The 23615-nt window shown below is 49.1% G+C and overlaps 9 protein-coding genes across 9 annotated transcripts; 2 read left to right on the forward strand and 7 right to left on the reverse strand.

Annotated features, from left to right (window-relative positions):
* Positions 1-3779: 3779 nt before the first annotated feature.
* J4E92_010197 (uncharacterized protein) lies at positions 3780-5119 on the reverse strand (the record flags this gene model as incomplete). Its single annotated transcript, XM_051501536.1, has 2 exons — positions 3780-4393; positions 4459-5119. The coding sequence occupies 2 exons, from the start codon at positions 5117-5119 to the stop codon at positions 3780-3782; spliced, it is 1275 nt and encodes a 424-aa protein (XP_051348167.1).
* An 853-nt stretch (positions 5120-5972) lies between these two features.
* On the forward strand, positions 5973-6495 carry J4E92_010198 (uncharacterized protein; the record flags this gene model as incomplete). The annotated part of the gene is made up of 2 exons (XM_051501537.1): positions 5973-6068; positions 6118-6495. The coding sequence occupies 2 exons, from the start codon at positions 5973-5975 to the stop codon at positions 6493-6495; spliced, it is 474 nt and encodes a 157-aa protein (XP_051348168.1).
* Positions 6496-6942: 447 nt separating this feature from the next.
* Positions 6943-8938, reverse strand: J4E92_010199 (uncharacterized protein; the record flags this gene model as incomplete). Its single annotated transcript, XM_051501538.1, has 5 exons — positions 6943-7058; positions 7196-7344; positions 7408-8122; positions 8210-8621; positions 8669-8938. 5 exons carry the CDS (start codon positions 8936-8938, stop codon positions 6943-6945), a joined length of 1662 nt encoding a protein of 553 aa, XP_051348169.1.
* Positions 8939-9607: 669 nt separating this feature from the next.
* On the reverse strand, positions 9608-11090 carry J4E92_010200 (uncharacterized protein; the record flags this gene model as incomplete). Its single annotated transcript, XM_051501539.1, has 4 exons — positions 9608-9629; positions 9679-10772; positions 10865-10968; positions 11048-11090. 4 exons carry the CDS (start codon positions 11088-11090, stop codon positions 9608-9610), a joined length of 1263 nt encoding a protein of 420 aa, XP_051348170.1.
* Positions 11091-12369: 1279 nt separating this feature from the next.
* J4E92_010201 (uncharacterized protein) lies at positions 12370-13740 on the forward strand (the record flags this gene model as incomplete). The annotated part of the gene is made up of 1 exon (XM_051501540.1): positions 12370-13740. The coding sequence occupies one exon, from the start codon at positions 12370-12372 to the stop codon at positions 13738-13740; it is 1371 nt and encodes a 456-aa protein (XP_051348171.1).
* Positions 13741-14584: 844 nt separating this feature from the next.
* J4E92_010202 (uncharacterized protein) lies at positions 14585-15060 on the reverse strand (the record flags this gene model as incomplete). Its single annotated transcript, XM_051501541.1, has 2 exons — positions 14585-14618; positions 14663-15060. 2 exons carry the CDS (start codon positions 15058-15060, stop codon positions 14585-14587), a joined length of 432 nt encoding a protein of 143 aa, XP_051348172.1.
* A 491-nt stretch (positions 15061-15551) lies between these two features.
* J4E92_010203 (uncharacterized protein) lies at positions 15552-16430 on the reverse strand (the record flags this gene model as incomplete). Its single annotated transcript, XM_051501542.1, has 1 exon — positions 15552-16430. The coding sequence occupies one exon, from the start codon at positions 16428-16430 to the stop codon at positions 15552-15554; it is 879 nt and encodes a 292-aa protein (XP_051348173.1).
* Positions 16431-17069: 639 nt separating this feature from the next.
* J4E92_010204 (uncharacterized protein) lies at positions 17070-18392 on the reverse strand (the record flags this gene model as incomplete). The annotated part of the gene is made up of 1 exon (XM_051501543.1): positions 17070-18392. One exon carries the CDS (start codon positions 18390-18392, stop codon positions 17070-17072), a length of 1323 nt encoding a protein of 440 aa, XP_051348174.1.
* A 2466-nt stretch (positions 18393-20858) lies between these two features.
* On the reverse strand, positions 20859-22855 carry J4E92_010205 (uncharacterized protein; the record flags this gene model as incomplete). Its single annotated transcript, XM_051501544.1, has 4 exons — positions 20859-21703; positions 21752-22504; positions 22551-22710; positions 22760-22855. The coding sequence occupies 4 exons, from the start codon at positions 22853-22855 to the stop codon at positions 20859-20861; spliced, it is 1854 nt and encodes a 617-aa protein (XP_051348175.1).
* Positions 22856-23615: the final 760 nt, after the last annotated feature.

Consider the following 23615-nt stretch of genomic DNA (forward strand, 5'->3'; position numbering starts at 1 on the left):
AGCATAATATATTAGTAGATAATAGTTAGGTAGTATTTAGAACGCGTGTAGATACTACTAAAATAGCCTTTTTAGTTACTTCTCTACTAAGTAAGTATAGATTATACTATAATTAGTTATAATTCTATAAGTATAGTTTAGAGTTTTAATTTATATTAATATTTATTATAATAGTTTATATCTACTTTATAGAGCGTTTCTAGGTACTATAAGAGTTATTAGATATATAGACTTTTTTTTATTTAGTTAGATAATTACTTATAAAGATTTAGCACTAATAATATTATTAGTTATATCTATTAGATTACTTAGAATACTTTATTAGAATCTTTATAGTATAAGCTTTTAGTTAGAAATATAAAAAAGTAGTGTATATATATACTCTATATATCTACTACTAATCTAATTTATAATACTTATATTAAAAGCTTACTTATTATATATAAGATATATATATAGATTTTTTAGATTAGAGTATATTTCTAACTATAGAATTTAATACTAGTAAAGTAAAAATAATCTTTTTATAAGCCTATATACTAAGCTATTCTTAGATACTATATAGTAGTATTTAAAGCTTAAAAAGCTTTATACTTATACTTATCTCTATATATTACTTTATAAGCTACTTAGAAAACCTATATAATCTTTTTACTATTATTTATAAAGAACTAAATCTATTTTTTTTTCTTAAGCTTTAAAATCTTAGTCTAAATATAAATCTCTACTTTTATAATTCTATTATTAGTAAAATAGTATATATTATATATAAAGTTTAGAGTTCTATATCTATCTATATTATCTAAAAGTAGTAGTACTACGTATACTATAACTTTCTTATTAAGTAAAAGATATATTATTATATAATAAAGAAAGAAATAGATAGAAAGCTCTAGTTTATAAAGGTTATATTTAATCTTATTCTTTAGTAAAATCTATTCTAGAACTAAAGATAAGAGAACTAAACGTGTTAGATAGATTACTTTATTAAAATTAAGAGTAAAGTTTATAGTATAGTAACTATTCTAAAGTAGTAATATCTTTATAGCTACTAGTAGAAGTAGACTAGTTATAGTTTTAGCTTATAAGATTAGAGAGAATTTACTACTTCTATAATTAGGTAAAGAAGCTAAAGTATAGAAAAAATAGTTTTATAGATAAGTAGGTTCTAATTCTTTATTTTTATAGCTTAGTGCTATTTATATAGATAATAGATACTATTTAAAAAGTTATTACTTAAGAATATACTTAAATTCTAAGTAGATCTATAGTAATATATAATATAGTGTAAGATCTAACTTCTATATAGAGTATATAACTATTTTCTTATTAATAATTTCTAAGCTAAAAGAGTAATTATTAAGTAGTAATAGCTCTAGCACTACTTAAGTATTTAGTTTAATTAGAAAGTAAAACTTATATATACTATTCTAGAGTTCTAGAAAGAGTTTATAAATATAATAGATAAAGTAGTATAAATTATTTAGATTATTAGGTTCTTTCTTAAAATAATATAAGTAGATTATATTCTTAGTAATAGTAATTACCTTTATATAAGAACGCTTATTACCTAGATCTAGTAGATATAATATTTCTACTATTATTTCTACTTTAGTAGAAGATAGTTAGTTTAATATAGTAAAGTCTAATATTATTAAACTTCTAACTACTAGTAATTTAGCTATATATTAGTATTAGAGTCTAAGATAATCTTTAGTCTTATAATTAACTTACTATATACTTAATAAATAGTAAGGTAAAAAGAAAAAAGAAAAAAAAATAAAGATACTAAAGTATAAGTAATAGTCTATAAGATACGCTAGTGTTACTTAGAAAGTAAGATAAAGTAAAATAAAGTAAAAGAGAAAGTAAAAGAAAGTATATAAAAGAAAGTAAAAAGTAAAAGAGTATAGAAAGTAAAAAAGTATAAAAGATAAGAAAGTATAAAAAGTAAAAAAGTATAAAAGATAAGAAAGTATAAAAGATAAAAAAGTATAAAAGATAAAAGAGTGTATAAGATAAAAAGTATATAAAGTAGAAAAAGACGTAAAGTATATAAGTAAAAAGTATTAGATATAATCTACTTTAGAATTAGCGTATATAAAGCGTATAGATATATAGTAGCTAAACTACTATAAAGTATATAATACTATAAGAGTATATAAAGTCTAATTTCTAAAGATATAAAAGTAATATAATTTTAATTATAATTCTTTTAGTACTATACACTTTACTATATAATAATATTAGTAGCTTTATCTATAAGCTAAATATTTAGTTTATTAAAGTATTAGAAATAATCTACTTTAGAATTAGCGCGTATAAAGCGTATAGATATATTATAGCTATACTACTATATTACGTATAATAAAGTAATAGTACGTAGATAGTAAATTCTAAAAAGATAGAAGTAATATAATTTTAATTATAATTCTTTTAGTACTAGGTATATAGATAAGTAATTATAGTAGTAGTAGAAATCTATTTAAGAAAGTAACTAGAAAGGTCTTTTTTATTTATAGTAGATCTAACTCTCTAGATCTCTTACTATATTATAGCTTCTAGAGCTAGTATAATAAATATACTTATAGATATAATATATATATAGTATATATAGTATTAACTCTAAAGTAAGATTCTAAATCTATTTATAATTATTATAACTTATAATAATCTACTACTATAGCTAGCTACTAATACTATAATATTAATATAGATATATATTAAGATTCTATAGTATAGTTATATACTACTTATAAATAAGTATTCTATACTTATATAAATAGTATATTATATTTTTAATTATATTAAGTAATATAGATAGATTATATAGATAGTGTATAGTTATTATAGTAGTTAATATTTCTTAGATAGCTAGTATATTAGATAGTTATATAATCTATAAAAACTTTATATTTTCTATAGCTTAATATAATATATAATAGTAGATAATTATTAGTATTATTATCTAAAAGATATATTCTAATAGTAAAAAGTTAATCTATAGTATAAAAATAATAGAATTTAAATAGTAATATCTATAAAAATACTAAATAAAAATACTTTTAGATTTTACTATTCTAGATTAGTAAGCTCTAACGCTTAGCTTAGTTTAGCGTAAGAATATATATTCTTATTACTTTATATTAGTTAGATATAGAAATCTACGTATAGACTATATAACCTAAATAGACTCTATTTAGATTTCTAACTATAGTAAGAGTAGAGGTAGTTTTAGTAAAGTTTTAGTATAAGTAGACTATAAAGCCTACTAGACTATAGAGTATATACCTATATTAGTACTTACTTTTATACTTATAGTCTAAAGTATAATATATTCTATTCTATATTAAATAGTACTACTATACGTTATACACGCTAACCTTTACGCACTTTACCTTCTCTTCTACTCTTTTCTTCTATACTTTCTTCTTACGTCTTTGTTCTACATCTTTCTTACGCGCTGTCTTCTGCGATTCTCTTCTTCGCGTACCTCTCTTTTTGTGCGCCTTGTTCTGAACTCTTATACGTTTTTGCGCGATGTAGGGCAGTAATAGTGTGTAGAGCAGCACTCTCTAAACTGGTCTTCGCTCTGGTCGCGATGCGCTTTCTGAGACTGGTCGCCTTGCGCGCGATGGCCTAAACTTCGTGCGCCTGGCTCGCCGCGCGCAATAACGCTGACGTGCGCATTGTGGTAATCTGTCTTGAGCCGATCCGCTCTGTGCCTGTGGATCTGGTGGCCTGACGATGTCTGGCAGAACTGCGCGACATGAAATTCATCACCCGTCCGCAATCTCGACCGTCGCATACAGATGCGGTTCTTCCGAGTTCTTGTTCTTTCGAATCCATCTCACGACCATCTTCCAGCGCTTCTCTAGTGCACCTTGATCAAGACTGACGTAGTATGCTTCATCCTCGGGACCATCCTCGTCCGCTCTCAACCACACCGCCAGTCTCTGCCTGTCCAGGTTGTCACCGCGCTTCCGGTCTATGGCCATACATTGAAAGGCTTGGAAGAACTGCTCTCCCGAACCGCTGATATCGACTGACATGCTGATCGGCATTCTGCCCCAGTAACCTTCAATTTCGAGCTCGTCGCTCGGATCACCTTGGCTTGGGATTGGTATAGGTGCGTCACTCTGCGGACTGTAGTTCGCGGGCGCTGATGGTGCAACTTGGGCGGGTGGCTCGGATCCTCGCATGCGTTGTACTTCGTGCATTGCACCGACGCGCCCGAATGCCCGTTGAACTTCGGGAGACGGTGGCTGATACTGGTGTTGATATGGATGTATCGGCGCAGTCGGCGCTTGCGGCGGAACTGCTTGATCGTATTCGTCCACGGTGACGAAGCCTGGTGGGTAGCGACCTTGCGGGGAATGCGCTTCTTGAACCTCTGTTGTCGCGACAGACAAGATCAGCCTGGCTGCGCGGACACTGATCGGAACGTGTGGGACTGACCTGAGGGGAATTGGCGCTCCATGGACTCCTCAGATCCCAAAACGACATCGCTATCGAGCAGTCTTGCTGACACGACGTAGAATGTATCCATATTGGTTTTGAACTCATTGCGACGGCGCCATGTGAGATTCACGGCGGCCTTGACAGCCACCCACTTCGCGGCTCCAGCAGATGTGTGTACGAGTATTGACTCGTCCACCTCGAATTGACCGGCACTGAGGCCGCGGCCGTACGCCACTCCATCGCCAATCAGATTGTATCTCCCTGGCGCACGTCTTGCTATGACTGGCTGATCCGCTCCATCGTCGTCGCATGAGAGAAAAGATATCTTTTCCATGCCGGCGGCCGCAAGACCGGAAGTGGCCGATTTGACTGAGCCCGCGCTGGTGGGTGGAGTTTGCATGATGTGCCTGGCATTCTGAATATTGTGCCGTGCCGACGCTTGCTGTAGAGACGAGTTGCGATGATGTGCGCGTGGCGGTAAAGCTTCGTACTGCTGTCCAGATGGCGCCTCGGGAAGTCGTTGCGGTTGGTGCTGCCCTATATAACGCTCCGCCGCTGCGCATTTCTCTTCATCCTGAAGGTAGATCATCAGGAGCTCGGCCGCCTTAGAAGGATGGTCCCTGAGAAGCTGTTGCACCAAGTCGTAGGTGTTACCCATCGTGCGCGAACCGAGGCGATTCCGTCGCAATCAGCCTTGTAGGCGCGCGCAACTTCAAGATGCGCCCGACAGCGCTGGGGTGGGCGCGTAGCCAGAGAGGCGCTCTACTTCGAGGCCATGATGCGCGAAGAGCTCGCGAGGCTGATCTTGTGTGTGTAATCTGTTTCCGTGGAATTGCAATGTGGGTTGTACATCGAACTGTTCGCGTGGGCGCTGCTGCACGTTGGAAAGATGAAGTGGGGCAGATCTCCAGCTTGCGCATCATCAACGCGACCGGAAGTGGCAGGGGCGTCGCTCGTGCCTGTTACGCGCTATGCCTGTCTCAATTCACCGGTAGCGACCCGGCAAATCATTTAAAGGGTGGAACCACCCACGTGATAGCGTATCCCCGCGATTACGCGCATGCGTGTTGGGCGACCTGTAGGGTCTCTCAAATTGCCACATCCCGCGTTCGTTGCGGACATGAACCGGATGCGCCCCCGGGACTCGCAAAGCTGGCCGCCCTCAGCCCAGCCCGTCGTTTTGCCCTCTTCCCTTCTGCTCTGCACTCTCGCTTCGAACTATGAGCAGCTTCTACAGAAGTGATGTCGGCCGTACCATTCGCGACTCCAGAGGCGAGGATGGATCAGCGATGTCTGTGTTAGAGAGTGCTGGAGGCGCAAAGCGAGTGACGCATCAGTCAGCAGTTGTTGGGAACAAGGCCTTCGACAACACGCTGCAAATCAACGGACACGTCGCAGATAAGGTCAACAGCTATTATATGTGAGTGCCTTTCGTGCCAATTTGTGGGACTCGCTGACAAAGAATCAGAAAGTACGCTGTCTTCTCTTGTCATGGCGATTTCGCAAAGGCTATGGCGAGCATAGCGTCGGGTAGTGCGTTACCCATCTCAGCGTCAGGACAGGCGCGTCTGTCAGAACCGGTAGAACGTCCCAATCACTTGAACATTGTGAGTCAACACACTGGTCGCGGGTATGCCGTCACTGACAATGCGCAAGGTCTCTCGTGCAGAGATCAAACCGTTGCTGAAAGCGATGCGAAAGGTTCCAGTCGTCTCTAAATTGAGCGAGAAACCTAACGCTATCTGCGTCATCTCTCCGCGACAAGTCCAGGACAACTTCATCTCTTCCAAGGTCGTTGATCGTCTTGAACTCACTACCCGCTCCGATAATGCGATGGTAAAGTCCATCGTATGGGACTCGAAGCGTTTCGTTTCTACCGGTGGCTTCGTGGATCTCTCGTTTCCCGTGCCTGGTAGCGATGCTTGCGTCGCGCGACGTCTTTACGTTCTGGACGACCCACCCTTTGACACGCTTCTCGGGAACCTTGCAATGCGCTTCTCCTCTATACACAGTCAGAAGACTCTGCTCAAATAGTACCAGACACATGTCAAATCTAGCTTAGTGGACACTAGTAAAGAGGAATTACCGGGTGCGTTATGTTTGTTATACCCATCTTTCTTTCGATTCTGTAGTCTTCTTAGTAAATGTCACTATCAAACTATCAGTTCTAGCAGTTCTTCCACAGTACCATGTCGCGAGAGTGGTTGGAGACTTGCAATCAAGACACTCTTCGCAACACTAGGGTCTGCAACAGCATCATGATCCCGACTCTAGTCCAGTCGCGACGGCGAATTGTGATGACCTGTCTTGGGCGAGGCCTTGCAACTTCTAGGTTCTTACCATGTCTATGCGACCAGATACTCTCGGGTGGAGAGTTCCGCGGATGGAAGACTCAGTACCGATAAGCAGGACAGAGGGGTTTCGAAATCATCTTTGGCGAGAAGCATATGAATCGTGCGTCGCGGCAATGTACCCTGCTCTCTACTTTCCGATAACACTACCTACAAGTTCCGCAACAGCAATCATCTTCTCCTCCTGCAGTCTCCGTCCAACAAGCTGCACACTAACATGCGCACCGTTATAAATCTCAGGGTCATCTGTACTCGTGTTAGCACTCCAGTTTCTTTACTATTCGCTATTCCTCCGCTCCCCACGCGCGACAAAGACAACCCAACGAACTTCCACGCGAGGCAACAACAACTCCACAAACTCAGAAATTTCCGCGCGCACTTACAATCATCCTGAATCCCCCCATCTATCTCATCAAGCGCCTTGTACCCCTCCTCCTTCACATCAACCTTCTTATCCACAGTCGCAACCGGCACAATGACACTCGTATAATCCAACGCATTAACCCAAGTCGAATAACCATAATACTTGAACCTGCAGGAGTAGAGGTAGAAGTCAGTATATGTCTCACATGCACTTCGTCCAGTCAAAACTTACTTCTCCCTCCTCGCCGCCGGAAAAGGCGCAAGCGGACAAATCACCGCGTCGACAGGCCTACCTGTACTCGTTTTATCCACAGTACCATTCCAATACTCCATATACTCCTTCTTCAAGGCCCTCAACTCCACATTCGTAGCCGCGATATCCGTAGCCGAAAACTCTTTCTCGACGCCTTGGTAAAACGTAACTTGCGGAGCCATGGGTTCGCCCGAAAGCGCAAACGCGGATTTAACGTCTTTACCCGCGTCGTAGATCCAGGGGCGGAAACCGACGTCGTTGATGGTGCGATGAGATGGTGGTGTCCAGTCTATGACTTCATGACCAGCAGAACGCAGGGCTTCAACAACAGTTTCAATAGCGCGGCGGACGGGGGGCGTGGGGTTCACAACACCATCCGTCATTAACAGACCGAAGGAGAGTTTCTTTGCGGACTTCACCTTGGCTTCTTGGCCCGGGCGCCATGGGATCTCGTGGACGAGCGGGTCGTGGAGCCATGGGTTTTGTTCGAGCAGGGCTTGACAGGCGAGGCGCAGGGAGGCTGCGTTTGTGGCGAGGGGTCCGACGACGGAGAGGACGGTGTTTTGGCCGTCCATGGAGTTTGCCATGCCTTCGTATGGGAGGCGGCCTGTGGATGGGCGGATGCCGTAGAGGCCGTTGAAGGCGGCGGGGATGCGGATGGAGCCGCCGATGTCAGTACCGAATCCTAATGGCGCTGTTCAATGTCAGCGACCCACGATCTCTTCGTTTGAAACGCGAACGCTCATGGCGATTGCCATAACTCAGACGGTAGTCCACTTACATCCTCTCATACCGATCAACGCGCCCTCGCCGCCGGAGCTACCACCAGCCGTCAGATTCCTGTTCTTCGGGTTAAGCGTAAACCCAACGATGTTGTTAATCGTCTCCCCGCTCATCAGCGTATGCGGCACGCTGGTCTTGCAGTACAACACAGCTCCCGCCTTACGCAGCATCTTCACCATCTCACTCTCGAACACCTTCTCTTTTCCAGTACCCTTCTTGCCTTCGAAGGTGCCAATCCAGCCGACATAGCCCATGCTGGTCTCGACATCCTTGACATGGAATTGGTCTTTAAGTGAGATGGGTACGCCATGGAGGGGACCGGTGGTCTTTTTGTGTTTTGCGTAGTACTCGTCGAGCTCTTTTGCATCCCGGATGGCGGCATCGAAGAAGATCTCGTGAAGACATGACAGCTGTCCATTTAGCATCATTCACTGCACGTATCGGATGTGCGACGTACCAATTGATGCGCAACTGCAGCTCGGTGACAGAATGCCCTCGTGACCTCTTCAGCAGTCCACTTTCCCTCAGCCACAGTCTTTGCGATCACATCGGCACTGCTTTCAGTAATGTCGAGCTCTTGCTTGCTGAAGTACTGCTTCACATAGTCTGTGACATCGACCTGTTCTTCTACCGATGGCAACTTCTCTAGTCGCCATTCCGAGGGTATGGCTGCCGAGATAGCTTCGCGCTTCTTCCTAGCGGTCTCTTCCCACGATGATGTCGTCATGATGTCGATTTGAGCTGATGGCAGAGAAATAGGCAGTTAATCGCAAGGATTTGGTGTTTGGGGGGAGGTATTGCAGCAAGTTGGGCACGAGAGCGGTTCCGGAGTTAAGATAGGTATGCAGCCGCGGGAATGACGTTAGGGGTGGACGGCCGTTGATAGCTTCGAAGCTACGCAACGGCCAAGTGGGGTAGCTATCGAGCATTTGTTCTAAGCACCTTCCACATTAGCGTAGCTTCACATTTCATGACATGTCTCGGTAGGTTAATGCAGGGTATTGTCCTGCCGATGCGGATATCGCAGAGGGTGAACGTGAGGGGCAGCCTGAGGCGGGGGTTGGAGCGATCGCTGGGTCATAGATACGATGTTCAGCCGACCAGCTCCACCTCGGCAATCGGGGTAACTCCAAATAGTTCTCGTCCATACTCCACGCAAGACAACAAATCTTAGTGTATTTCGTGATTCAACGACTTCTTTCGCTACGTAGGTATCTGGGATGAAGGCAACAAGGAGAGCTGATAACGAACTCAAAGAAGAACGCCAGGCCATGCGAAAGCAAGCAAGGTGCTAAATGCCGACCGCTCGAAAAGGAGTTGAAGAATGTCGCTAGACTATAAATGAAAAGAGGTGTCACAGTCTACGTGGTCGGGGTTGTGGTATCTCAGGAACGACTTATACGGTCTCGACGTAGTTACTGTGGCGGTCAGTGGAGTGTTCATGATGGCATGGCCTGTGCGACTTACCTTGGGAAGATGCCCTCTCGGCTTCCGACTCTGCCCGTCCACCAGTCTGTCTCGTTATCCGTCCTCTTCAGGATTGTGATGATCTCGCCCTTCTTAAAGCCGAGATCGCCCGGCTGGTCCGCGTCAAAGGTGAACTTGGCAATTGCCTGGTCGGACTGCAGTCCTGCCTTCTTCTGCCCCGTAGTCTGTCCAAATACTGGCTTCGGCGCCGTCGGTCGGCCAGGCTTGCGGTCGCTGTACGAGTAGTCGTCGCCGAACGTGGAGGAGCGGCTTCGGTTGTCCATGCGGTCGAAGGTCTCGGTGGGGTTCGCACGCGTGGAGAAGGAGCGGTTGAGGCCGCCGGGTGCCGAGGATGGCTGTCGGTCGTATACGTCGTCCGCCCACGTAGATGAGTGCTGCGGTCGGTCTCTGTACTCGTAGTCATTGGGTGCCTGGCCCATGGAGCCAGTGCGGTCACGGCGCACGCCTTCGCCCATGGCCGAGCCCTCGCGGCCCTGCCATACTACGTTGTCGCGCGAGTTGTCGTAGACGGGGATGTCGTTGTACATGGCGTCGTTGGTAACGTTCTGCGCACCTCCTACGCCGGCAAAGACTCTCGAATTGAGCACTTGCAGGAGTGGCGCGGCGGCTGGTGGTGGGGGAACCTGTCCGCTGAGGATCTCGCGGGCAGTCCATCGGCGGCCGTACAGCTTCTCGTTGGCATCTCTCCGCTCGATGATGCCGCTTCCCTCCAGACTGACACCGGCGAACAGTCCCTTTGTCTTGCTGTAGCTGAAAATACCAGCCACGCCCTTCAGACTCGCCGCGCCGGCAGCCTCGGCATTACGACCGACGGGCCCCGCCGCGATGGAGACATTGCCGCCCAATGTCAGCGAGCCGGCCTGCGCAAACGTACGGACGGCGGAGGCGTCGTTGAGAATGAAGACGAAGTCGGTGAGCTCAAAGCCAATCTGTCCGCCGAAGCCGCCGCCGATGGTTCCGATGGCCGTGGGAGCCGACCACGACCCGTCTGCGAGGCGGGCGACGACGACGCCGGATCCGAATCGCGCTGTGCCGAGGAAGCCGGCCTTGAAGACTGTGAGGATTGCGAGGCCCTGGGTTGTGTCAGCATCTCATCATGTGTTGTTGTCTGCTGTGGTGTTTGCTTGGGCAGCTTCGTGACACCGGATGCGCATCGAGTCCTTACCTTTGCATTGGCGAGGACATTGGGCGGGATAATCTTATCGGGCCCAAAGGCCTGTCTGGGGTCGACAAAGGATGCTAGAATCTTTCCTGTCTTGCGACATTCGCCTGCGAGCACAGCTGTTAGCGACGTCACCGGACCGCGAGCCGCGCCTAAACAAAGCGGGCGGCATGTGACTTGACTTACTGCTCATGGACGAGGGCAGCGGGTTGTTGAGACTGAAACCCATCTTGGCGCGCGTGTGGGGGAGAGAGATGAGGTAGTTGGGGTATTAGGGCGGAGAAAAGAGCGGCTGCGTTGCTTATGCCTGCGCTGCCGATGGCGATGGGCAGGAAGCATGGCGGGCGGCCGAGGCGGGGATTATGTCATTGCTTATGGCTGTGTCTGCCACCCGACGCGTCCGCCCTTGGCAACACCTTGATCAAGAACACGACACGACACGACACGACATTGACAACATCGCCACATCTCACGGGGATGCATTCACTCACTTCACAGACTTTCCATCGTCGCTGCCGCTGTCGCATGAGCCATTGATCTACCATGACGCGTTCCGCTCACGCCAAGCTGAACTTCATAGGAATTGGTCGCCTCTTCACTCAGCAACCGTCACTCATCAACTCGCACCCAGTGCCCAGCAAATGAATCATCTGCGTCCACGTATACAGTGTGGCACGTTGGACATGCTGCGCCACTAACTCTGCTTTCGCATTTCTTACCCTCATCCAGCCTGTCCGTCGCACTCAAACGTCGCTAACCCCGCATCGTCACGGACACCCGTGAGAGGAAGGAGCGATGGGTGGACTCTTTGCGGCTCGCGTCAGGTATCGCTTTCACTCAACCCTGCACTCTTCTAGCGTCTACGTTCTTGCCGCCGAGACTTCAACTTGGGCGCATTGTATCTGGTCACGTGCTCTGCCTATCGCTGTCCATGGGTATCTACAGCATGTAGTCAATATGGTGTTGAGCGCACACAAGACCACGACTTTTACAAGCTAGAATCGCCTTTCGAACCACATTGAACAAGGAGTACGTCTGGCATGCGTCGCCTTTGACTCTCGCGACTGGTAAGACGAGATGCGGCAGATTCAGCGAGACACTTTGAGTCACCTTCAAGTCAAGCGAGACTGTCTTGGAATCTTCCGCCCATGCAAAACGCATGGTAGACTCATAGACGCAGAAACTGCGTATGCGACCCACAAACAATACGGTACTCACAGAAGCTACAGCATCTTGATTACTACTCTTCTCGGGCACTAAACCCGATTTTGCTAACTCCCTCACCACGCGCTACCGCGAAGGATCAGTTGGTACAGTTATAGTAGCGCATTACAAATTTGTGACTCGAAGCGAAAAGTCAGCACTGCATAGGCACGCCCTGGCGTTCATCTTTGCGCCCTACATGTTAACCAGATGACGTAGACAAATACCGCGATCCTCTCGCTTTGACATCGACATAAAAGAACGCGCCTGGCGCTACCCGTGCAACACGACAAGACCGACACAAAATGTCAACAACCCAAACCGTATTCGCCCTGCGGGACCTCTCCTCACCAGCAGACTCCCAAGTCCACCTCAACCCCAGCAAACCCTCCTTTCCACCCTCGCAAGAACCTGACTCAACCGGCCTTGGAGACTCCGAGCAGCCACCTGCCGATGCAGCAGAGGCCATCCCGGACGGCGGCTACGGCTGGACCGTCGTCGCATCCTGCTCCTTCCTCCTCTTCTGGATCAACGGCTACACAACCGCGTGGGGCGTCCTCCAAACCGCCATCTTGAAATCGCCCGCTCTAAACACCAATCTACGCACCATCACTTTCGTCGGCAGTTTGTACATGGCTGTCATGGTTGCTTTTGGCATCGGCGGGATAAGAGTTATGAGGTCTTTCGGTGTGCGATACACTGGCCTTGCTGCGACGATTCTTTTTGGAATGAGTCTGGTTGCTACGAGTTTTACCTTGGATCATCTGGGCGGGTTGTTCTGCATTGCGGGGCTGTCGATGGGCGTGGGGACGTCGCTGTTGTATGCGGCCACTAATAGTCTGCCGTTGCAGTGGTTCAGCTCTAAGCTGGGTATTGCCAATGGCGTCGTCAAGGCTGGTGGTGGTGTTGGCGCGACGGTCCTTCCGCTTGCTTCGCAGGCACTTATCGACAAGTTTGGACTGCAGTGGACGTTTCGCATCTTGGGCATCCTTATTATGGCGACTGGGATTCCGTGTACATTGGCGTTGAAGGAACGCGCGACGACTGGCACGCTTTCGCGGTTCGATTGGTCGCTGTTGAAGAACGTCCCTTTCCTCACGCTGACCATGGCCGGTGCAGTCGGCGTCTTTGCACTCTTCGTACCGCCCTTCTTCCTACCGCTGTTTGCGAGCTCGATTGGTTTGTCAGCCGGAACTGGTGCAGGGTTAGTTGGTGGATTCGGTGCCGCAACAGCAGTCGGTCGTATCCTAGGCGGATGGACTTGCGATAAGATCGGGGCCTTCAACACATTGATGATCACCTGCCTGGTCAACTCAGTCAGCATGCTAGCCATCTGGCCAGTCAGCACCTCGTTGGCTCCCCTGTCCGTCTTCGCTATCGTAAACGGTTGTGCGAATGGCAGCTTCTTTGTCAGTCTGCCGGTTGCTGTCACAGTCGTCGCCCCACATTCTGCAGCCGCGTCCATCGCTCTGATGGTCTTCTTCTGGACTCCGGGTTATCTTCTGGGCGCTCCCCTTGCGGGCCTGTTGATTGAAGCGACTGGTGCGGCGGACTCTACGTCGATTGGACCGTACAGGGCTGCTATCTTGTACGCTGCGGGCACGGGTGCTCTCGCTACTTTGCTTGTCCTCGTCGCACGCCTACGTTTGGACACCAAGGTTTTGAAGCGATTGTGATGAGCCCTTCTACTTAGGGGAGCAACGTTCACGTTTTCATGATTACGTCATGATCGAATCATTTTCTTCTTGCACGAGCGCAAGACAACCTCATCACAGACCATCTATGTACTGGTGTCGATACCATACAACAACTCCAATAAATGGCTTTTCACTTCTTCCTTCGCCCAACTCATCTTAATAGCGTTCTCTGCCAACTTCTGAACCTCCAAATTGGTAAAGCTGCAATACTTCTTCACCACCAGCAGATTCTCCAACACCCACGTATCCTCCATAAACGCCGGGTCGTCACTCGCAATACTGATCATGATACCTGCGTCGAAGAGCGCGCGAATACGTTTCAACACCTCGTCCATCGGTTGATGCCGAATATAACTCCAAGGACAAATCGTCATCCCAAGCCCCTTCTCTTTGATCAACGCCATAAGCTCCGCATTACCAGCAGCATTCAGCCCGTGGTCGATTCGATCCGCACCTGTGCCCGCGATACTCGATGCCACCTGCCGGATATGCTCGAGGGGATACGGCTTCCCAACATCACAATGCGCAGTAATCCGAAACCCATCCTTCCTTGCTCGTTTGAAGATATCATCAAACAGCTCAGGCGGCCTGTCCACCTCATTTGAATCAAGCCCGATACCAACAATCACATCGCGGTAAGGAAGCGCAGCCTCGTAGCGTTGCATCGCGGACTCCGGTGATTCGTCGCGCAGGAAACACATAATCCATTTGGACTTGACCTGCGTTTCGCAATCAGCAATCAGCAAAGACATGTCTCTCTCGTGGAGGGATGTCTCGGGGCGGACGTACATTAAGAACTTGCTCAGCATCCCACGTCGCCTCCCTAAACCCTTGCATCATCATCTCCCAACTCGTCCCTACACGCGTATGCCCCTGCGGATCAAAGAAGATCTCCGCATACCGCACGTTCATTTCATCAGCACGCTCATAGTACGCCATAGCAAGATCGTAGTAATCCTGCTGCGTCCTCAACACTTCAAAACCACCGTAATACGCCTCGAAGAACGATAGCGTTTCCTCTGTGTTATCCATGCGATTCCCCGTACGCGGTTTCAAGGTATCGTGGGAATCTCGCAGTTCGGCGAGTGAAGCGAAGGGTTGACCGGTTCGTGGGTTGAGGATAGTTTGGTTGTTTCGTTGTGAGAATTTCCATTTGAGATCGGCGCTTATGATTCCTTCGATGTGGACGTGCAGTTCGACTTTGGGGATTGAGGCGATGTAGGCGTCTTTTGTGGATGCGATTGTGCGGCGGAGGTCTGCTCGTGAGGCTACGGGGAGGGCGTTTTCGACGTCTGTCATTGTCGGGGTGGGTGTTTGGTTCTTGGTACTAAGTTTGGGCTTTTGAATGCGTTTTTGATGCGAGTCTTCTAATGTTGGATGCAAGGTGTAAACTGCTATATGCTTACTACTTCGTGACTCACAAGACCCTTCGGCTTATCATCGACCCGATCAAGCGAATATTAGCCTAACATGCGGGTCGGGGGAGAGTGCGTCTCGCTAGATTGCTGGCCAGCTCGTATACTCCATCTCCGATAGAAGAGTGCGGTATGGTAACGTTGTTGCGATGTGGCGCAGCGGAGGCCGATTCGAAAAGGGTGCCAAGCTTGCTGAGCTAGAACCGCGTTCGATCAATGGGAACAAGATAGTAGTTATTACAAGATATGCAAGAGAATTTGAAGATGTATTCTTCGTTTAGCATTATGTGTGTGTAGCGTTCCAACGTTAAGATAAATATATACAGTAGATTAGTCTATAATGCATCAAAGATCCGACAGCGCGCGCCCCTCGATCTACAAAGCCCAAGCAACAGCACCGAAGACAACAGCCATAACACCGCCAGCGACACGGTCAACAGCCGCAGCGCCAGTGAACTGAGGAGCGCCACTTGAAGTAGCGTTGGCAGGGCCAGTGGGTACAGCACCAGTTCCGGTAGGCACCATAGTCATAGTACCGTTAACCATATGCGGGGGCACAATACCAGAGGGCATATGTTCCATCGTGCCAGACGGCATAGGCGCCACCGAACCGGTCATGGTGCTAGCAGCAGGCATACCATCCATCGACGTCGACGACATAACAGGAAACTCGCTGGAAGGCTTGAAACCCCTGCAAAGACCGCCGCTGCAGATGTTATACGCACACTGATCATCGCTGCTGCACTCGGCGTTGAAGTTTCCGCATCGCGCCATCAGCATCGCGTTGCTAGCCCAGCACTGCACGCCGTTGGCACACTGGTCTGGCTTGACGTAGGGATTGCAGTCCGCGCCGAGAGGCAGGGAACCAGCGGGCGCGACGATGGTGGGTGAGGGCGCGGGTTGAGGGCCTTGGTTGGTGGGTGTGACGGCGCCGCTGGTGGGCATTGCTGACGCCGACGATGGGGCCGAAGATGAGGCGAGGAAGCCGTTGCAGAGGCCGTCGGACAGGTTGCACGTGTTGTAGGCGCATTGCTCGTCGCGCGTGCAGGAGGCTTGGAAGTTGCCGCAGACGGGGATGAGGCCCGAGTTTACGGCGTAGCAGTTGGCGCCGAGGGCGCAGGGCACGCCGCCGGGTGTGCAGTTTGAGCCAACGGGGATGGTGGTGCCTGTGGGGGATGCGGCGGCGGGTGTGGATGTGGTTTGCGCTGAGGCGAGGGTCGCGGCCGCGGCGATGGTGAAGATGGTGTAACGCATTTTAGTTGCTGTTGTTGTTGATGATGCTTCGTGAAGAGAGTAGTGTTGAGATACTGAAATGAACGAAGCGAGTGTCGTATGTTTGTGATGATGTGATAATGTTGTGATGGAGAAGAGAACGATGCGAACGAGAGTGAGACCATATACTCATAGTCCTCGTGTTGTTGCGCGGTTTAAGCTGTCGTACCTGGACGACGATAGTTCAGCTAGCACCTAGCGCTCGTAACCAGCCTTCCAATTCGCCACAAGGTGCCGGTTACACGGGGCTACCGCGAATGACGATGCCCAAAGAGCCGAAGCTACCTCCGCAATTGACACGCGTCCGTGCTTGAAAGCTTGAATAGAATATTTCTGGACCTTCTAGCGCTGTATAGCGTCGTCGGGATGTTGCATCTCGGCCTCGCGGAGTGGCGCCGATGGGAGCCGCAGTGGCCGCGTCGCTCCGACCGAACGTTGGCGCATTATGATCTTTCTTCGTTGGAAGTCTCGACTTCGCGACTTGTGCAGTCCACGCAATGTAAGGCGCGTCTTCTCTTCTAGGTGCTCTGGCATGCGCAATGCTCTACACAAGTGACGAGACGATTGTGAGCAAGTAAGACTTGGAGCTTGTCATCTGCACGGGCCGCCAAATTGCGGAGTTCAATGCGCTCGCCGATCATCCCAATCCTTTGGCCCACTCTCCCAGCCATCTTCCCTGAACACCAGACATCTTGGACTACCATCGTCATCAGTCCATGCTCTGAACATGCCTCCACAGTTAAAGTCTTGTACTACCGTTACTTTGCTATCAACAAGTTCTATGCCGATGATTCCGCCGGTGCCTTCATGGGTTGCGCCCCAACGGTCTCCAGCAGATCGCTGAAGCTCGCCGTCAGGCCCTGCCATCCACGTTGTTGCGCTGGAAAGCAATGAGCCCGAGAACCTTGATCTGGCAGCTGTAGTGCGAGCCGCGCACGTGCGAAGGAACGAGTCGCCGTTGCCTGTCCCTGAGAGACCCACGGCGTGGCGCGTCGACACGGGCTTCTCGTATGGCTGTGCTGGCGATGATGTAGCTGCTCGTGTCGAGGGGGATCCAAGCAAAGGTAAACAGTCGCCCAATATCCCACGTATATCGCCTCGTGATAGTTTGTCGATCGGCGAGGCGGCGCAGGCAGTAGGCTGGTACAACATCTGCGGTCCAGCAACCTTCTCGTCGTGCCACTCCTCAGCCCAGAACCCCGCACCGATGGTCGGCGTATCTCCAATGCGCCCAGGAACTTTGTTCGTCAACCCACCTGTCGATGTTGCCGTGCAGACAGTCCCGAAGCTGTCAACAACGACCGCGCCACACGTTCCAAGCGGAATGTAGTTGGCCTTTTCCCAGTCGCTCATCGCGTCTGCATTGACGCCCATCTGCGCTTTCTTCGCGTCTTCCGCAAGGCCGCGTTGATGTTCATCCCATCGCTTCTGGGTGAAGAAGTAGGTTGGGTCCACGATGTCAAGCCCCCAGTCCTTGGCAAGTCTCTCTACGAAGTCTCCGCTATATTGGCAGTGGTCGGCTGCACCACCACCGTCAGCCTCTTCGCCTTTGAGAAGCAACTCTCTCGCCAACTTGATGGGGTTCTTGGCGTGTCTGAGTAACATGCATCCGACGCCTCGTTTCTTATAGCCGTTCGAAACCATGATGCTGCATTCGAGTTCGTTCTTGCCTTCGCGCGTGAAGACGGCGCCTTTGCCGGAGTTGAACAGCGGGTCATCTTCCAGAAGCGTGACGGCGTAGGTCGCAACGTCCAGCGCTGTCGATCCTGGCTTGCGGAGAAGATCTTCTGCTTTCTCCAAGATGTTGAGAAGCGATGCGCGGTACTCATCGTAGCGATCACGGGGTATCGAGGTGCGCGTTAGGTTGCCCGCACCGCCATGGATGATGATGCGGGGCTTAACGTGAGCATCGGAGCTTATGGTCGCGGCTCGCTTTTCAGTCATGGTATCCAGATGGTAAGCCTTTTAGTAACTTGCATTCCGATGCGAAGTCAATGCTACGAAGTGGGCGTGTAGTTGCCTGGGGGCCTTGGATTCGCAGAGATAGCACTAACGCCGAAGATGATTTAGCGCGAGAATTTCCACCCCACCTGCCTCTTCTTGTCATCTCAAGCTGTGGAGCTGTTGCTCCCCCGCTATGCTTACACGAACGTGGTCCTCTCGATTTGAATCTTCTCGAAGTCTTCATCATTCTTTGCAGCCGATGCGAACATTGTTCAGTACTTGTTAGGTCTTTCGCCACCGGCTCTTGAAGCTGCACCGGGTAGAACATCTTCAGATCTCAACCACAAGCATGCGATTACTTGATACATCCACGCTACAGGTAGAGGAGTTCCTTCAAGACCAAGCGCCAGAGTATGCCATCTTGTCGCATACCTGGAGAGAGGAAGAGATCACTCTGAACGACCTACATACTGGAGCAGCACTATCGAAGAAAGGATTCGCAAAACTCACGGGCTGTTGCAAGAAAGCGAAAGAAGATGGGTTTGCATATTGCTGGATTGACACATGTTGCATCGACAAAACTTCCAGTGCAGAGCTGTCCGAGGCAATCAACTCCATGTATCAATGGTATAAAGGCGCATGTGTTTGTTATGTGCACTTGGAAGACGTGCTAGAAGACCCACAACTAGACGACTACGAAGCGTTTAACAGCTCACGTTGGTTTACGCGAGGTTGGACCCTACAGGAACTCATCGCTCCACAGGTTGTGGAGTTCTACACGGCGTCCTGGGTAGAGATCGGCACACGCAGAAGTCTCGGAGAGAGAATAACGAACATCACGGGTATCCACCATGATATGCTTATGCGTGGAGAACCCTCCTGGTTCTCGGTGGCTGTGAGGATGTTCTGGGCTTCACGCCGGGAAACCACCCGAGAAGAGGACAAAGCTTACTGCCTTCTCGGGATCTTTGGTGTAAACATGCCACTTCTGTACGGCGAAGGTGAAGGCGCCTTCTTGCGACTTCAAGAAGAGATACTCCGCACTAATGAGGATTACACTCTCTTCGCTTGGGATGTTCAGTCATTAAACGGTAGTGCTCTGGCCAGTTCGGCGCGACAATTTCGTACTTTCACGCCAAGACTCGACCGACTTATACGCAAAAACGAGCCTTACAAGACTATCCATGATTATCCTCGCGAAGCCCTGTCACGAACGTGTTTCACACATCTTGATCCACCACACGATCATTCGCCCCCGCGACTAACTAGTCGTGGTGTTCATCTTACACTCCCACTCCTGCTTCATGAAGGAACAAGATGGTACGGGGCACTTACTTTGCTAGAGCTACCGCAGCGCAAGACTTACGTCTTATGCGTAGAGTTGTTAAAAATCACTGAACATGGGAACCGATACGAGAAGGCCTGGGACCGGAAGAAGTCTAGTCTCGTGCTTCTTCCTGGGCATATTTTGCAACAATTTCGATACACCTCTATTTATATTAACCCATACGAGGGAAACCTCAAGGACATTTACCCACCAGACAACACCAACTACAGTCCACCAATAGTGCGTGTTTCGCTTGATCCAGCCTTACTACCCGACATTGCGTGTATCGCTTCCACGATGTTCAATATAAGAGCTTTTGGGACAGAGCGATTGGGCTTACGTTTGCCCAAAGCCAAGACGCTGACCCGGACTATTGTCCCATCGGATCCGTACAATTATCCTGGCCTTGGGAAAGATTGGGCGATATCGAATTGTTCCCGCATAGCAGGCCATCTCCCAGACTTGTGCTACGTACCTATCTACTATCCATACGATGTCCTACGGTTTCAGCTCGGTCCACGCGCCAGTGTAGACCTCGAGGTTCTACTTAGCCTAAACTCAGTACCTTGCTTCTTCGCTAGAATTGTTCCTAAGACTGACCCTGATGTCGACTCTATGGATAACTTGGACTATCGTCGAGGGAAATGGATTGATCGCGCAAGTTTTCACATGGCTCATGCGACAGACGGCGTGGAACAAGAATCGCACATACGAGTAACCTTACGACCTGCCGGGAAGATGGCTGTTGCCCCCAATTCAAAGCATTACGTACTCAGGTTCACCATAGAGCATGTAGTCAAGCGGGTGATCACCGCGTAAACAGTCTTTGTTCTTCTTCATGTTATCTCGAAGATATCGTTAGCTAGCTTTCCCCAACGGGGCGCACGTAGGAAAGGATTGAACACCATCGAAGTATACATCGCCTTTAATGTTGTTTAATGTTTGGTTTATTACTAACTTCTCTACAGCGCAGCGGTGCAATTTCACTTTGTAGAAATGTTCGATCCGCGGAACCATCGGTACAGGGAACCTCACTGGCGCCGATAGGACGTGTATAGGTTTGGACTCCCCAGAGACAGAGAACGGAACAAGACCTAGCTCAAATAGATACGTCTCTAGAGGTAACATCACCGCGTCCCTCACGTCAGCGTATTCCCATCCGCACCCCCAATCCCCCCATCCACCCCCGTCCTCTCAACCTCAACCCCCTCCTTCCTCTCCCTCGCCTCCTCCACCACCCCCGCCGACTCCTCATACCCAATAGCCTTCAACCACTTCGGATCAATATTCTCCACTGCCAAATACGGACTAACATCCGCCTCGGGAAACAACTTATTCCTCATCGCATACCCCATACCGAGATGCGCCCAAGAGTTCTTATGCATATACTCAATATCAAAGTCTTCATACCGCGGCGTCTCAATAACCTCGGCGTACTGGTTTGAGGATCCGGGCCAAACGGCGTTGACCCGCCCGGTCTCGTTGTTCTTGTACCAAGATCTACAACTGCCTTTCCAGACGGTGTGTTTGATCCATTCCTGGGCGTGGGCGTTGAATTGATCCGTGATGGATTGGCGGGGCACCCAGGATTTGATGTGGTCGCGTTGCATCTTTTTGATTATCTGGATGGTGTATTCTGCGACGGCGAGGAGGGGGCCGGTGACGGACCCGTTTTCGACGGGCCAGGTTGGGCCGACGAACATGAGCCAGTTGGGCATGTCGGGGCAGGCGAGGCCGAGGTAGCCTTCGGGTTCTGATTTCCATTTTTCGTAGAGGTCGACGCCGTTGCGGCCGATGATGGGGAAGCGGGGGCGGTAGGTTACGTCGAAGCCGGTGGCGCAGACGATGGTGTCGACGGGGTGCTCGATGCCGTCTGCGCCGATGACGCCGGTTGAGGTGATTTCGTTTACGGCGGTGAAGTGGACGTCAACGTTGGGCTCTTGGATGGCTTTCATGTAGGGGTCGCCTGGGGTTATGCGACGGCCTATGTGAAGTCAGTCAAAATATCAGTGGAGGGTAGCATGCGACTTACAGCCAACCTCAAACTTCGGGGTGAATCCTTCCAAGAGTCGCTCATCCTTCAGAAACTCTTTCATCCTCTCCCTGAACAGCTCTTGCGCACCCTTCTGCGCTTCACTTCCGGCGTAGAACGCACCCCACAGTCCATTAACCTGGTTCTCGATATCCTTGGCATGCGCAACGAGCTTACGTGGGTCTTTCCGGAACTCATCCCGCTCTTCTTGCGAGTACTCCTTGTTCTGGCCATAGTTGTTCGCGATTTGTACGAACCACACTCCGGTACGGACGAAGATATCCATGTGCTTTACATGTGGTTGCATAGTCGGTACTGTTTGAATGGAAGAAGCACCAGAGCCGATAATAGCTACGCGATCGTCCTTCCACTGCTCACTTTGATAATCTTTCGGCCATGTTGCGGTATGAACGATGCGACCCTTGAAGCTGTTAATGCCTTTGATACCAGGCCACTTGTAGTTGTTCAAGATGCCGGAAGCGTAGAGAAGAAGATCGCATTTCTCTTCGAACTCTCGTTCTTCGCCGGAAGATGACGTCTGGCGGAGCGTGACTTTCCACTTGCCGATGTCGTCTTGCCACTCGGCTCGCACGGCTTCGGTGTTGAATGTCATGTACTTGCGCAGGTCAAATACATCGCAGACCTTTTCGAGGTACTTCTGGATGTCTGGTGCGTAGGAGAAGAAGCGCGGCCAGTCTGGGTTGAGAGCGAAGTTGAGGGTGTAGGCATGCGATGGGATGTCGCAGGCGCAACCTTCAAGTGTCAGCTCACTCACGCGATGATACACTAGGGTCTGTACCTGGATACCTGTTTTCGAGCCATGTCCCTCCTAGAGTGGCATTCTTCTCGTAGATGACATGCTCGACGTTCTGCGTGTGTTTCTGTATCTGGTACGCCATTTGGATGCCAGACAAGCCGGCTCCAATGGTCAACACCTTGAGCTTTCGAGAGGAAGGGTCCTGGAAGATGATCAGTTCTTTGATAGAAGCTAAGGGTATCGGGACACACATTGTAGACGATGTCTGGGACGCTGTAGCCGCCAGAACCAGGCGTTGAGTAGTCCCATTGCTTGCCGCTACCCATCGTGTTCAGATCTGGCGCCATCTTTGGAGCTATGATACGACTAAAGCCTGGGAAAGTTGTCGTAGATCTGTCAGAGACTGATGGAAGAACGAAGCGCAACGAAAAGCATCACGACTTTATAGATCGACACCGGGTACATGTCATCTCACATCACAGCGGGCATCGGGCGTCGCGCGTATTAGTCGCCAATGCTGACAGCTGTGCGTGACCCAAAGCTGCTCCGTGGAGGACGATTTAGTAGGACAGCATACACCGGGGCGAAGGGTCACAGCCGCAACGTTGACCTGTGATTGATGGTCCAGTCGATACTGTGCGGGGTTGTTGCGGGGTACCACATCCCCGAGGTCGTGAACTAATGGATTGATCAAATGACGCTCCGGATGAGCTGTTCAGATGGTAATGTTCCTATCTTTCTCTGATTGTTCAGCGCGTATAATTGTCGTACATGGTCGTACTTGATGACCAAGGTGCCGGCCGAGCTAGGCCTCGACCTGCAATGACAGAACAACGATGCGTCCACTCGAATTGCGATTGCGTGCTGGTACCACTGTAAGCATTATGTCCATTTTGTACGAGGGAGCTAAGCAGGTGCGCTTCCGTATACATTACTTCGAGACTAAACATAGTAAGATCCCAAGACGATGCTACAAAGTGGGCGTGAGGTCGCGAGTGCCTGGGTGCCTAGGATCTACAGCGACAACGCCAAACCCGCATGTAGGTTAGCGTAAAGTTCTTCGCCCCGCCTCTACACCCCACCCGTCTCGAGCAGTGTCCACGGGTA

This window comes from Alternaria infectoria, assembly GCF_024043175.1.
Source record: "Alternaria infectoria strain BMP 0036 chromosome Unknown scaffold_33, whole genome shotgun sequence".
Taxonomy (NCBI): Eukaryota; Fungi; Ascomycota; class Dothideomycetes; order Pleosporales; family Pleosporaceae; genus Alternaria; species Alternaria infectoria.